Source organism: Oncorhynchus keta, chromosome 10 (genome assembly GCF_023373465.1).
Source record: "Oncorhynchus keta strain PuntledgeMale-10-30-2019 chromosome 10, Oket_V2, whole genome shotgun sequence".
NCBI classification, from domain to species: domain Eukaryota; kingdom Metazoa; phylum Chordata; class Actinopteri; order Salmoniformes; family Salmonidae; genus Oncorhynchus; species Oncorhynchus keta.
Window position 1 is genome coordinate 36871205 of NC_068430.1, and position 14449 is coordinate 36885653.

The 14449-nt window shown below is 41.9% G+C and overlaps 1 protein-coding gene across 1 annotated transcript; it reads right to left on the bottom strand.

Annotated features, from left to right (window-relative positions):
• Window positions 1–914: 914 nt before the first annotated feature.
• On the bottom strand, window positions 915–14254 carry LOC118388626 (exportin-2). The gene is made up of 25 exons (XM_035777872.2): window positions 14090–14254; window positions 13057–13147; window positions 12761–12903; window positions 12565–12666; window positions 12222–12367; window positions 12021–12111; window positions 11737–11844; window positions 11527–11619; window positions 11250–11417; window positions 10833–10962; window positions 10637–10702; window positions 10323–10525; window positions 8594–8678; window positions 8429–8490; window positions 8167–8303; window positions 7859–7962; window positions 7564–7661; window positions 5697–5847; window positions 5270–5478; window positions 5010–5107; window positions 4826–4911; window positions 3218–3299; window positions 2760–2906; window positions 2447–2678; window positions 915–1760 (listed from the first exon to the last, which is right to left on the bottom strand). Exons 2-25 carry the CDS (start codon window positions 13139–13141, stop codon window positions 1671–1673), a joined length of 2916 nt encoding a protein of 971 aa, XP_035633765.1. The 5' UTR covers window positions 13142–13147; window positions 14090–14254; the 3' UTR covers window positions 915–1670.
• Between the last annotated feature and the right edge of the window lie 195 nt (window positions 14255–14449).

Consider the following 14449-nt stretch of genomic DNA (forward strand, 5'->3'; position numbering starts at 1 on the left):
CCAGCCACTTTAATAATGGGAATTGATGGGAAATGATGTAAATATATCACTAGCCACTTTAAACAATGCTACCTTATGTTACTTACCCTACATTATTCATCTCATATGCATACGTATATACTGTACTCTATATCATCGACTGCATCCTTATGTAATACATGTATCACTAGCCACTTTAACTATGCCACTGTTTACATACTCATCTCATATGTATATACTGTACCCGATATCATCTACTGTATCTTGCCTATGCTGCTCTGTACCATTACTCATTCATATATCCTTATGTACATATTCTTTATCCCCTTACACTGTGTATAAGACAGTAGTTTTGGAATTGTTAGTTAGATTACTTGTTGGTTATTACTGCATTGTCGCAACTGGAAGCACAAGCATTTCGCTACACTCACATTAACATCTGCTAACCATGTGTATGTGACAAATAAAATTTGATTTGATGTAAATGCAGTACCCTGCATTTTTAAAAATAAACACACAATACATTTCCTTGACCAAAAAGTAGTTTGACAAAAGATTTTGAACTATAGACTGCTTCCTTGGGAGGCCAACGTTGCAAAGTACCGCTTCATGTGAGGTGTCAAGTGCATGCTGCCCTTCATCAAGCCAATGGAGCAGAAGGCTGCCACTACCAACAGCCATGCTAAATCCTCATAGGACCAATCCTTCCTGCCCAAATGGTTTGTGTCACCAAATACCAACACCATCTGCACACCAAAGGGTCAGTTGAGACAATCTTACTACACCCTGACAGGATATCTAAAGGGTGAGAAAGTGCATTATAGCAACTGTTATCACTTTTTGATAAACTTGTAAAATCTTCATAACAGGTTGTCAGGGTAACAATCTGCTACATCAAATGCCATTCATGTGAATAAAATAAATGGGAATGTGTATTAAGTGTGATTATTTTATTTGAGTGTCACAGCTAATCAAGAGGCTGTACACAATGACTTTCACTGAAAGTGCAAAACCACTCAGGTTTTATACAAGATCCTGTTCACTCAAATTTATAGACAGTTTCTGCACCAAGACCAGACATAAAGACAATGCTAGGCGCAACTACATGCAACAGAGAAACATTTTAAGTCCTATATTTTGAGGTCATGACCACCAGTCCTCCATAAGAGTAAAAACAATGGAAATCCAACTATTGAAAAAAATGAAGAAAAAAAAAAAACACTTCTCATTTGATTCTGCAAAGAGTCATGAAGTCCAATTCAGCCAGTTAACTCCAGAGTGCTGTCGGGGTTGTCAATGTATGTTCAATGACAGGTCGTTATTATGGCAAAAATCGACAAACAAGCAGATATATTGGTCATATCAAAGCATAACATTCACAAAGTTGAGTGTTGGTGAAGCCAGCCTTCCACAACTTTCCATAACTGCACAGCATGCCAATAAAGGACAAAGACAACTCCACCCCCCACAAAAACTATTGCTCTTCCATTTCTTTTAACACCATTTAAAAACCCTTAAAAATCCCAATTCGTCGATGAACATGTTGACCCATTGTCCAAGTATCCACCATGAGTAGTCAATTGATCAGTCTTTGTTTTGTCCATTCAATCCTGATGAGTCAGTCCCAGTGTGGCCCATGGGCGACAGTGCCCAGTTATTGTGCGTCAGTGAGGAAGCTTCTGTGTCCATCTTCACACCAGCTGTACAGAGGCAGCCTGGAGGTAACCCTGCAGGTACTGGAGGGCCTCAGCATTCAGGCTGGTGTTCAGCACAGAGGGGACCTGCCATGGGAGGAAAACAGGAGAGATTCACTCAGTTGTCATTATTCAGGGATGCATTAGCAATCTAGAAGCCAAAATGTTGTACACTACACCCCGCTCTGCTATTCCTGGGGCCTCACACAGTCTATGCTGGGCTAGAGCACCTTCAACACTCGGTTGGGTGACTGGCTCAGTCAGCTGGGGCTTCACTTTTATAAGTAAGCCTTGTCCGAGACAGAATGCACCATAGGACAGGAACCCATCTTCAGTGTCTGTAGTATGAGGCAGCTTGTTGTACAAGTACACCCCTTTGAAAGAACACTAGTCTGTCGCAAGGTCGTACCCCCTATTCAACTCATTAATTCTGAGTGCCAAACAGAGACATTAGGAGCCATTTTAATGTCTTTGGTTGGACTCGACCGGCTATCAGGCCAACCATCCAATCTCAGAACGGACACTAACCAAAGACAGAGTTGGTACTTAACTTTCATTCCATGTCGTTTTGCTTAAAATGACCGACTAAATCATATGAGAGTAGAAGATTGGAACACAAGGTGGACGTGAAAATAAAGAATTTGCTAGCTAGCATTAGCTATCTCTTGGAGTCTTGCTGTGTAGTTGTTCCTGCTATAAGGGAGTGATTTAGTCAATAGGCCCACTGCCTCTAATATAGCCTAGTGTTAGTGCATTTCAATAAATCAACTTACCCGTCCGGGACATGAAGTAGAGAGCTTGTGGAGAGACTGAGCTAGCAGGATCTTGGGGTTGCTGACCATCTCTCCGATAGGGTCGTGCTCCTTCTTCCCAGCAAAGGCCAGCTGGGAGAAAGCAGTCTGGTAACCGGGTGTGTCCTCTATGTCAATGAAGTGCTCGTCATCAGGGATGCTATCATCCTCTGGTAGCTCAAATAGCCCAATGAGGGCCTGAAGCAGGGGGGTCCTAAAGAACAAACTATTTAGCAGGCCATTCATTTAGTAAAAACACTGCAAAGTGTAATAATATTCCAGGACAGTTTCTCACCAGAGTTTGGTGTACTCAGTATCTATCATGGCAGGGCACTCAGTGAGGATCTTGGTGATGCCCACAGCACAGATCTTCTTCTCCACTGGTCCAGACACCTTCTGCACCTCTGGAATGACTATCTTCTCCAGCACCATGCCAAACATCCTTAAAGAGAAATTAGACTCAGCACTGAGAATACCTCTCCACGTGGTTCTTATCTTTTATCATTCATGAAGGCCTATAATATGGAATATGATAAAACATTCCAAGCTCAGCCTAACATGCCATGCAAGTGTGTGTAATGCAGTAAGAGGACATGGTTGGCCTTTAAAAGCCAATCGGGACAACTGACTGGCATGTATGCAGATCAATGTAAATGAGTCATCTGCACACTCCGCTCCAAGGCTACACTAATGGACAAACTGAATCAAACGTGTCAAAGGTCAGTCTCATTTAATCTGACAAGAGATACTTACTTTGGCTGTATGCTGTCAAAAATCTCCTGCAGAGCAATGGCTCCGTACTTGACACCATAAAGATTGATAAACACCATGAAGCCTGTGGAAAATAGGAGGGCCTGTGAAAATGTGCAGCATTGAGAGATCACACAGAGCTCATTCTAAAACTGGGTTAATATAACCCTACACACTCCTGTTGTGCTAGCATAACAAAGTTTCAATTATACTTCTTAACCTGTCTGGGAACACAGACAATGAAATGGTAGGGCACCAAATACAAATCAACAGAAATCGCAAACATACAAGTATTAGGCACCATTTTAAAGATAAAAATTCTCATTAAACCAGCCAGTGTCTAATTTCCAAAATGTGGAGCTTTCGCTGTAAAGCAAACGATTATGTTAGGTCACCACCAAGTCACAGAAAAACCCAGCCATTTTTCCAGCCAAAGAGGAGTCACAAAAAGCACAAATAGATAAAAATTAATCACTAACCTTTGATGATTTTCATCCGATGACACTCATAGGACTTCATGTTACACAATACATGTATGTTTTGTTCGGTAAAGTGCATATTTATATCCAAAAATCTAATTTTACATTGGCGTGTTATGGTCAGTAGTTCCAAAACATGTGGTGATTTTGCAGAGAGCCACATCAATTCACAGAAATACTCATTATAAAATATTGATGAAAATTCAAGTGTTATGCATGGAACTTTAGTTAAATTTCCTTAATGCAACCGCTGTGTCAGATTTCAAAAAAGGTTTACGGATAAAGCATAATCTGAGCACGGCGCTCAGAGCCCAAAACAGCCAAAAGAAATATCCGTCATGTTGCGCAGTCAACAGTCAGAAATGGCATTATAAATATTCACTTACATTTGATGATCATCAGAATGCACTCCCAGGAATCCCAGTTCCACAATATATGTTTGATTTGTTCGATAAAGTTCATAATTTATGTCCATATACCTCCTTTTGTTAGGGCGTTTGGTAAACAAATCAAAACGTGCGTTCAAGTCCAGCGGAATGCTCAGACGAAAATTTCAAAAAGTTATATTACTGTCTGTAGAAACATATCAAACTATGTATAGAATCAATCTTTAGGATGTTATCATAAATGTTCAATAATCTTCCAACCGGATAATTACATTGTCTGTAGAAAAGCAATGGAACGAGAGCTGCCTCATGTGAATGCGCGTGACTGAGATGGAGGCTGCTGGCAGACCTTGGACTCATTCCCCTCTCATTCAGCCCCCCTTCATAGTAGAAGCCTCAAACAGTTTCTAAAGACTGTTGACATCTAGTGGAAGCCTTAGGTAGTGCAACATAACCAATAGCCCCTATTGAAGTTAGTGGGCTGAGTTTAAAAACTACAAACCTCAGATTTCCCACTTGGTTTAGATTTCTTCCTCAGGTTTTTGCCTGCCATATGAGTTCTGTTATACTCAGACATCATTCAAACTGTTTTAGAAACTTCAGAGTGTTTTCTATCCAATACTATATTAGCATCTGGGACTGAGTAGAAGGCAGTTTACTCTGGGCATGCTTTTCATCCAAAAATGCTGCCCCCTATCCAAAGAAGTTAAATAAACATGCCAACATTTGTTTTAAGCTATACTCACTCTTGATGAACTTGGTGGTTTTGGAGCTCTGCAGTCTCTGGAAGAGCAGGATGAAGATCTGTTTCCTGTACTGAACAATGGACTCCCTGAGAGGGAGTGAACAAAATAACTCATGATACAGCCCCCATGTCAACTACACACAAAGTTCACCGTTAGAAGACAAAGGTGGAGGCTGTTGACTCACGTCGGCATGTGCTCTATGATACTGTTCATCAGGTAGAAACCTTGGTGGTCATTGGCCTTGGAGGCTATGAGCTTCTGGAAGACTCCTAGCAGGCCAGGCTGTATAGGGAGAGCACTTTAACATCAGATTATCACAACTAACTAATTGCATGCATCAACAGGTAGATTAAGACAAGAGGTTACAGAAAAGTACAGTAAGACTCCTCTTATTACAGTAAGAGTCATCTTACCATTGACATACTACCCCCAGCTGTAACTCACTATTTTGTCAGCAGCAGAGCTGGCTATGGTGGCTCCCCCCTTCTCCAGATATGCTTGAAGCAGGCGCACCAGAGGGGGAATGTTGCCAGTGCGTTCCCACAGCACAGGCTGCAGCAGGTGGGGGAAAAGGGCCATGTAGGAGTTGGGGATGGAGCTAGTGTGGATCTCCAGAAGCAGGGACATCACCTGGAACACGTACGGCACAAACTCTGCAACAGGAAGCGGGACATTTGATGTAAGAAGGGCAATGTGCAGATTGCCAACAACACGGCATCCATGCGATTCAGAGGATGGCTTTTCAACCCCTTCATCCACCTACTCAGTTTCCTAGGCATGTTCTAGTCAGACAGGCATCTTACGCTTAACATGAACTTCTATAGCCTGCTTCTTTCTATAGCCTGCTTCTTTCTAGGGTACAGCCACATACCCTGTACATCATTCTGTAGGATCTCAGTGAAGACTGGGAAGAGGGCCTCCTCGAAGCTGCCCACAGTGGTTGTGTTGGCCTTGCAGGTGATCCGGATGGACAGGCACAGGGACTCAAACAGGTAGTGGTTAAAGTGAGGCTTGCTGGGGTTCTGGAAGAAACATGATACAGGTAAATACCAGGGCTGGAACTTGCCATGGACCTCCCGATACGATATCACAGCACTTACGTGCCAATACGATATTTATTGCGATTATATAGCGATTCAATGTTCCAAACATAATGCTCTTCATATGTCTGCTGCAGAGGGACAAGAGAGACAGTCACAGAAATATAAAGTGCTGAAAACAAATTGGCCCCCTATCTAAAAAGATGGAGAACAAGCAATGAAGGAAAAATACTGGCGTTCTTGTACTTGGTACATCCAAGTAGCGCAAAAAAATTGTATGGCAATATTTTCAAATACGATACTAATAATATCCTGATTTGTAACTATCGATGGTGCCAGATTTCCTCCAGACGTGACTCTTGGCATTCAGGCCAGAGTTCAATCTTGGTTTCTTTAGGTGCCTTTTTGGCAAACTCCAAGTGGGCTTTCATGTGCCTTAGGACTAGCTTCCGTCAGGCCTTCCATAAAGGCCTGATTGGTGGAGTGCTGCAGAGATGGTTGTCCTTCTGAAAGGTTCTCCCATCTCCACAAAAGAACTTTAGAGCTCTGTCAGAGTGACCATCGGGTTCTTGGTCACCTCCTTGACCAAGGCCCTTCTCCCCCAATTGTTCAATTTGGCCAGGCAGCAAGTTCTAGGAAGAGTCTTGGTGGTTCCAAACTTCTTACATTTAAGAATGATGGAGGCCACTGTTCTTGGGGACCTTCAATGCTCCAGAAATGTTGTTTCGGTATCCTTCCCCAGATCAGAGCTCTACGGACAATTCCTTCGACCTCATAGCTTGGTTTTTGGTCTGTGGGGCTTTGTATAGACATGTGTGTGCCTTTCCAAATTATGTTCAATTAATTTACCACAGGTGGACTACAATCAAGTTGTAGAAACATCTCAAGGACAATCAATGGAAACAGGATGCATCCGAGCTCAATTTCAAGTCTTATAGCAAAGGGTCTGAATACTTCTGTAAATAAGGAATGTTTAAAAAAAATTTTTTTTTATAAATGTGCCAAAACTTCTAAAAACCTGTTTTCGCTTTGTTGTCATGGGGTATTGTGTGTAGATTGCTGAGGATTTTTATTGATTTAATCCATTTTAGAATAAGGCTTTAACGTAACAAAATGTGGAAAAAGTCAAGGGGTCTGAATATTTTCCGAAGGCACTGTATGTTATGGCGAAATTGTGACGTTTTGGTGTTCGGCAATTTATTCCCAGCTGTTTATCTTGAGGCAAGTCTAAGTTCGGTAGTCCACGCCCCTTCATCTGTGATTGGCAACAGTAGAGATTTGTTAATGAAGTGTTTGTCATTCAACGAGAGACGACTATTTTGCATGCATTTTTTTAACTTGAGAAATACTGCACTAAACATCATAGTTAGATGTAAAATTGCACGACTAAGACGTCCTCGACAAGTGTCAATTTATTACAGATTTCTTGAGTTGTTAATCTTAGATAAATTTAGAGATTATTTTTTGCAAGTGTACTAGCGTCTCAAGCGGGACAAACCGTAATATTGCAAATTTTTTTCTTGTTTTGAAGCGAAGGTATTTTAAGGGAGCATGCGAGAACAGACATGAATTACGCCAAGCCAAGTTCTGCAAGGAGCAAACCGAACCTGTGTTTCCAGATGCCTTTAGACAATGCAAGTCAGCTCATATGTACATGCATCCACAGCAATGCAGACAAGAGATGATTGTGTGACCTACCTTGCTGACCAGCAGGAGCTTGTGAGTGAGCTGGCCAATCAGAGTGGGGATGTAAGGAACAATGGCCTCCTGCAGGAGGGAGAAGCTGCGCATGATGGCTGGAAGAGAATAAAGGAGAAGTCTGGGTAGAGGACAAGGATCAGTCAGTACACACTGAAAAAAGTTGTCACCTTCCTTTTAAGGTTGCAGACATTAGGTCCTCCGTGACGACATTAAGCAAAAGGACGGATAGTTAAAAATACAATGAAAGCCATAGAAGTTATAAGGAGAGCATTTAACACTCAAACTAAAGTACCTTTCATGATATATTCATTCTCTGAGGAGCCAGGCAGAGCCAGAGCCTTGAACAGGTTGTTTAGCAGCTGTTCTGTGAAGGGGGCCATCTCTGCAGGAGTGATACTGAAACATACGATGACAGATGATTAATCACTACTGACATGAGGCACCAAAAGTTACAGACTAAGGTTATTGGTAATGACCAAAGTTTTATTAACAAACAAACTACTATGGATGTGGTGTATAGTTGATTATATTTGTGTAGTGTGGTGTTGGAAAAGACAAAGTCTTTATTTAATTATCTAAGTATAGATGGTTACTACTCACAGAGTAGAGTTGTTGGGGCCCCTCATGGTGAAGAGTCTCTCCAGTGCATGGGCAGCGTAGGTGTGCTCTACCGTGCTCTCTGCCTGCAGGTGGGCCACCAGCAGAGGGACAGCCTGCAGCAGCTGCTCTTTGGGCAGCTGGAAGACAAGGGGACCGAGGACTGGTTATTCACGGGCCCCTGCAAGCGTTGATGTCAACCCTTAGTAAATGGGCTGAACTCGTGAGAATTAACTTTCAGAGGGTAGAGAAAACAAAATCATACCTGACTCCTGAAGATCATGACATATTTGATGGCATCAGCCTTCAACACTGGGAACTCATTGACTATAATAGAACAGAGTAAACATGTTCCATAAAAGTGCAGCGATAAAGCAATCCACAGCTGTGATGGTTAATTCATTGTTTCCAAGTTCAAGTTTATATTTACCGTTCTGGGATTTGAGGTCTGTGAGAATGTGGTTCACAAAGAATTCTGTAAGGTTCACCAACTCGTTAGCTTGCGTGATACCATGCTGAAAAAGAAAAATTGTCTGTGTAATTTGCTCAATGTCTCTACTGCAATAATATTTACACTTGAAGACAGAAGTTTATACACTTAGGTTGGCGTCATTAGAACTCGTTTTTCAACCACTCCAAATTTCTTGTTAAACTATAGTTTTGGCAAGTCAGTTAGGACATCTTTGTGCATGACAAGTAATCTGTCCAACAATTTTTTACAGAACGATTATTTCACTGTATCACAATTCCAGTGGATCAGAATTTTACATACACTAAGTTGACAGTGCCTTTAAACAGCTTGGAAAATTCCAGAAAATGTCATGGCTTTAGAAGCTTCTGATAGGCTAATTGACATCATTTGAGTCAATTGGAGATGTACATGTGGATGCATTTCAAGGCCTACCTTCAAACTCAGTGCCTATTTGCTTGCCATCATGGGAAAATCAAAAGAAATCAGCCAAAACAGCAGAAAAAAAAATGGTAGACATCCACAAGTCTGGTTCATTCTTGGGAGCAATTTCCAAACGCCTGAAGGTACCACGTTCATCTGTACAAACAATAGTACGCAAGTATAAACACCTTGGGACCACGCAGCCATCATACCGCTCTGTCTCATAGAGATGAACGTACTTGGGTGCGAAAAGTGCAAATCAATCCCACAACAACAGCAAAGGATCTTGTGGAAACGGGTACAAAAGTATTTATATCTACAGTAAAACGAGTCCTATATCGACATAACCTGAAAGGCCGCTCAGCAAGGAAGAAGCCACTGCTCCAAAACAACCATAGAAAAGCCAGACTACGGTTTGCAACTGCACACGGGAACAAAGATCGTACTTTCTGGAAAAATGTCTCCTGGTCTGATGAAACAAAAATAGAACTGTGTGGCCATAATGACCATCGTTATGTTTGGAGGAAAAGGGGAGGCTTGCAAGCCGAAGAACACCATCCCAACCGTGTAGCACAGGGGTGGCAGCATCATGTTGTGGAGGTGCTTTGCTGCAGGAATGACTGGTGCACTTAAAATAGATGGCATCATGAGGGAGGAAAATGTGGATATATTGAAGCAACATCTCAAGACATTAGTCAGGAAGTTAAAGCTTGGTCGCAATTGGGTCTTCCAAATGGACAATGACCCCAAGCATATTTCCAAAGTTGTGGCAAAATGTCTTAAGGACAACAAAGTCAAGGTATTGGAGTGGCCATCACAAAGCCCTGACCTCAATCCTATAGAACATTTGTGGGCAGAACTGAAAAAGCTTGTGCGCGCAAGGTGGCCTACAAACCTGACTCAGTCACACCAGCTCTGTCAGGAGGAATGGGCCAAAATTCACCCAACTTATTGTGGGAACCTTATGGAAGGCTACCCAAATCGTTTGACCCAATTCTGACCCACTGGGAATGCGATGAAAGAAATAATAGCTGAAATAATTAATTCACTCTACTATTATTCTGACATTTCACATTCTTAAAATAAAGTGGTGATCCTAACTGACCTTAGACAGGGAATTTGTACTAGGATTAAATGTCAGGAATTTTTAAAAACTGAGTTTAAATGTATTTGGCTAAGGTGTATGTAAACTTGGGACTTCAACTGTATAACCCATCAGATGTCACAAACACACCCAAATACAATAGGCATAATGACCTAATCATACCTTCGCTGTCTGGGCTTTTGAGGCCAGAGATGTGACCAGGTAGATGGCAGCGTCTTTGTGCTTCCAGTTCACCCCTGGGTTCTTGGCATACTCCCCAAGCATGGAGTTGACATAGCCAGAAAAGATGGCTGTGACCGGGCCCTCAAAGAACTTACACAGGCCTCTCACCAAGTCACAAGCAGCCCTGCGCCGAGTGTCTATGTCTGCAGGAAGGAGACAGAACCGAGTGGTGAATATCAGTGTGCCTTGAATACCTAAACTTCAACAATCCTCCAGTTCAATTTTGGTCTTGAGTTTTAAAAAAATGTTTTTACCTGATCCTTCAAGATCTCTTCGGATATATTCCTCAGAGTTATCCTCAAAGGCCTCCTCATCAGCACCTGGAGACAGAAATCTATGTATCAGTATCAAAGACCATTATGCAAATCGCTGCCGTTAATGTACAATGGCAAGAGCAGAAACAGTCATGTAGCCATTCATCCCCAAGATACTGTTTCAGTCTAAACTCACTTCTGAACTCCATGTTGGGCACAATGACCTTCTCACAGATGCTGGTGAGTATGTTCTGGTCCTCAAACAGATGCTTGTAGTGGGGTCTTTCACACACAGATGCCAGGAACTGAATAGCATTGCTCACAAGCTACGTCACAAATATAAAAGGAGCAAAAATGTATTTATTTAACTAGGCAAGTGGGTTAAGAACAAATTCCTATTTTCAATGACTGCATAGGAACAGTGGATTAACTGCCTTGTTCAGGGGCAGAATGACAGATTTTTAGCTTGTCAGCTCAGGGATTCGATCATGCAACCTTTCAGTTACTAGTCCAACGCTCTAACGACTAGTCTACCTGCCGCCCCAAGCAAACGTATTAGCAGGTGGTCAACATGATCTATTGATAAGCTACATGAATGTATCAGCAGTCTCACCAGGTCGTACTTGACCTCCTGGCCAGTGGAGACCAGCAGGTTCCAGATAGCGGTGACAAACCGAGGCAGGTAAGGCTGGAATTCTTCATCGTACTTCTGGGCGTACAGAGCAGCGTTGTCACAGATCTGAGACTTGAGCAGCTCCAGAAGACCTGCCTCCTCTTCATCCTGTTGGGAGGAAAAGACAAGACCGTATCACAAGTTTAATCAACTGATTCATTAATAGCCACTTGAACATCTTAGAGTGAAAGTGCTGTTAATCACCAGATCCACGCACATCTGTTTGTAGTAGCTTGTTATCCAAGGTCAACAAGTTATGGAAATTAGACATCCAGGTCTCCATGTTGTCCTCAAAGAACTCTGGAAGGTCCTGTGAAGGCAGAGACAAAGATGGAAGAATGAGATAACTCCAGTAAAAAAGCATCACATTTAAATACAGTAAGTCCCTGTGGACATAAAGCAGGTAAGAGGCAGGGGGTGGACGCACCTGAAAGTTGAGACTGTAGAAAAGCTTTGAGATCAGAGTAAGGGACGAGAAGAGGATCTTCAAAGCATTGACGTCTGTCGCATGGGTCTGACACAGCTCAATGGTGGCCTGAAAAAACAATAGACATTAATAGCAGACAATGTCTTCCCATGTCTGAATAATTAAGGTACTATACAAAGTAGAAGCAAGGGACGGCAAGGAACAATTTCCAGACATGTTGTTTTTACTTGAAATACACTTCAATTGTTCAAGTTGATTAACTCTGAAACCAATCCACCACTAACCTTGAAGAGTTCAGTCAGTGGATTCGCAAATGTGTCCAACACCAGTTTAATCTCCAGCCATAGCTCATTTGACTTAAACTCATGTCGATACCTGGGAAAACAGATGATCAGTGTTAATATCTTTCAAAATTAACCACAAAGACATGATTGACTCTGACACCTATCATTAGAGGGCCACGTGTCATGCTCATGGTGGTTTACCTCTTGAAAAGTGAGTGTGCGGTCCGGAGCACTCCGTTAATGATGTGGAAGTCTCCGCTCTGGAAGCGGGTTACCATCTCTGTCAGGAGGTCTGGCCATTTCAGAGGGAAGTCCTCTCTACCGATGATGCTGATGGCATCACTCAACTGTAGAACAGTAAATACAGAAAAACTGTACCATCTCTACAAATCTACCTTTTGATTGTATACATGTATTATTCTAAAGGATTGGGAAACCATGGATTCCAAGAACCTCATATGAAACTCAAAACAAGCACCAGCCCACTGACTTTGATTTAGAGTAGATGAACAGGTAACAGGTCTTGACTCATGTGAAGACATACCTGTTTCTGAATCTGTTCAGGGCTGCTCAGCATCAAATTTACAATGTTGGCCTTGATTGTGGTCCGGTCCGGATCTGAGATTTTGTTGGGTTCATCTTCAATCTGAAAGAGACAGAATACAAAGTAACACTTGTCATGCCAACATTGGGACAACAATACTTGCACAAACCATAACATTTGTTCCAATATAACTTACTATGCGCCAGTTCCTCTTGATGTAATTTTTGAAGGTGACAGCTGCACACACCCGGATCACATTGTCTTGGGATTTCTCCAACAATGTAAGCAGCAATATTGGGTAATTCTGGTTCCCTTCAACTGACTCAAGAAACTTTTCAGCTGGAAGAGGGAAATAAGAACATTCCAGTCAAGCACTGGAAAATTGTACATAAATGCCCAAGTATATATCATTGTATATGTTTATTGCTACCATGACTGATCAGGGCATGAGTATTTTAAAATTAACAAGCATTCTACTCTGAGTTCCCATACCTGGACGTCTTACGGATGGATCTGGGTCCAGAGTTTTGCGCATAAATTCTGTGAGGGTCTGAAGGTTTCCATCATTTAGCTCCATGGTGCCCTGTAAATATGGTCAAAATCAATTCGTTAGGCATAGTAACGGTAGTGATGGTCTAAACTGAGTAGTACCATTAATAACTGATTGTCTTCGCTACAAGCTCATGAAAAGTTATATTGACAAAAAAACGCAGATGTTATATTCACCCGATCAATATATGATTGAGTAAGTCATACTAGCTCGCTATACATCACTAAAACACCAGGTACTGACAAATACTTTGGCCTAAAGCTAGCAGATGTTAGCCCATCTTTGCCGTCCGACACGTTTGGAATACATTTTTAAAATGACAACCTTTGTGCTCCAATGACATTCGTTATTTTCCTCTGCGTCAGACACTTTACCCACTCACAGTAAATCTAGGGATGGACTTTGGGGGATGCCGTTAGCAACTGGCTAGCTAAATTAGCATGGTACTCTGGCATGGTGATGCATGGTGATGCTGATTCAAAATACTTCAGTTTCAATACTTTATGTCAACTGTAAGGCAGGTTGCTTACATCTCAAATATCCAACACTTGTTTCGAGGATATAAAACTTAGCTACGGAGTAAGTAAATCACAGCAAGTTGACTTAATGACTGCGCAAGTTAGCTAGATAGTTTGGTAGCCAACTAGCCATAGCGGTCTGGTAGGCTAACTTTGAACGTCTTCTCACGACTTGTACGTTAGTAGCTAGCGAGATGATATTGTGTTCCACTTGGTTAGGCCAGATAGCCCGTTCTGCAATTAATTTTCTGTTTAGGGAACACAGCTAGCTAGATAACTAAACGTGAATAGCTAGCAAGTATCGTACTGACATTGTTCTACTAGTAAATGTTTGCTGATGCTAAATTATCCACGATAGGCAAATTAGAAACGGCTACCGCAGTTCTCCGTCTTTCTACAAGCAAGCCAGTAATGTACATTAAACTGTATCATTTGATACAGCGGTGAGATGTTATACCTTCTCTTGTTTTGAGTTGTCTCTCAGCCAGTATGTGCTGTTGTACGATTCGCTGCTGCCTGACTAACGTTAGCTTGTTTAAAGAAATCTCAAGCCACTGACTGCGCGGCATGTGTACGTACGGGGCATGCGCAAAATAAGTTTTGAAAACCACGCTAGACACGCCCCTGTGCAATTGAAAGGGAGTGAATGGCGTTGGCAAGTGTTCAGAACAGATGCTATGTTATTGATTCATTTATCACTGTTATTGATTGATGAAGTGTGTTCACCTCGTTATAACCTCGTATTCATGTCATGGAAGGCCAATAGAACAACTTAAAGAGAAGAATCAAAGTGTCTGTTGGTTCCTCTTTTCTTGTC

Bases quoted from the DNA above. Each gene is read 5' to 3' on its own strand.
- LOC118388626 (XM_035777872.2), bottom strand. From the start codon at position 13,141: ATGGAGCTAAATGATGGAAACCTTCAGACCCTCACAGAATTTATGCGC. The intron at 11,418-11,526 runs GTGCGTGGATCT...TCCTCCCAACAG, and splicing joins ACAAGCTACTACAAACAGAT to GATGAAGAGGAGGCAGGTCT. The intron at 10,963-11,249 runs GTGAGACTGCTG...TTTGTGACGTAG, and splicing joins AGGAGGTCAAGTACGACCTG to CTTGTGAGCAATGCTATTCA.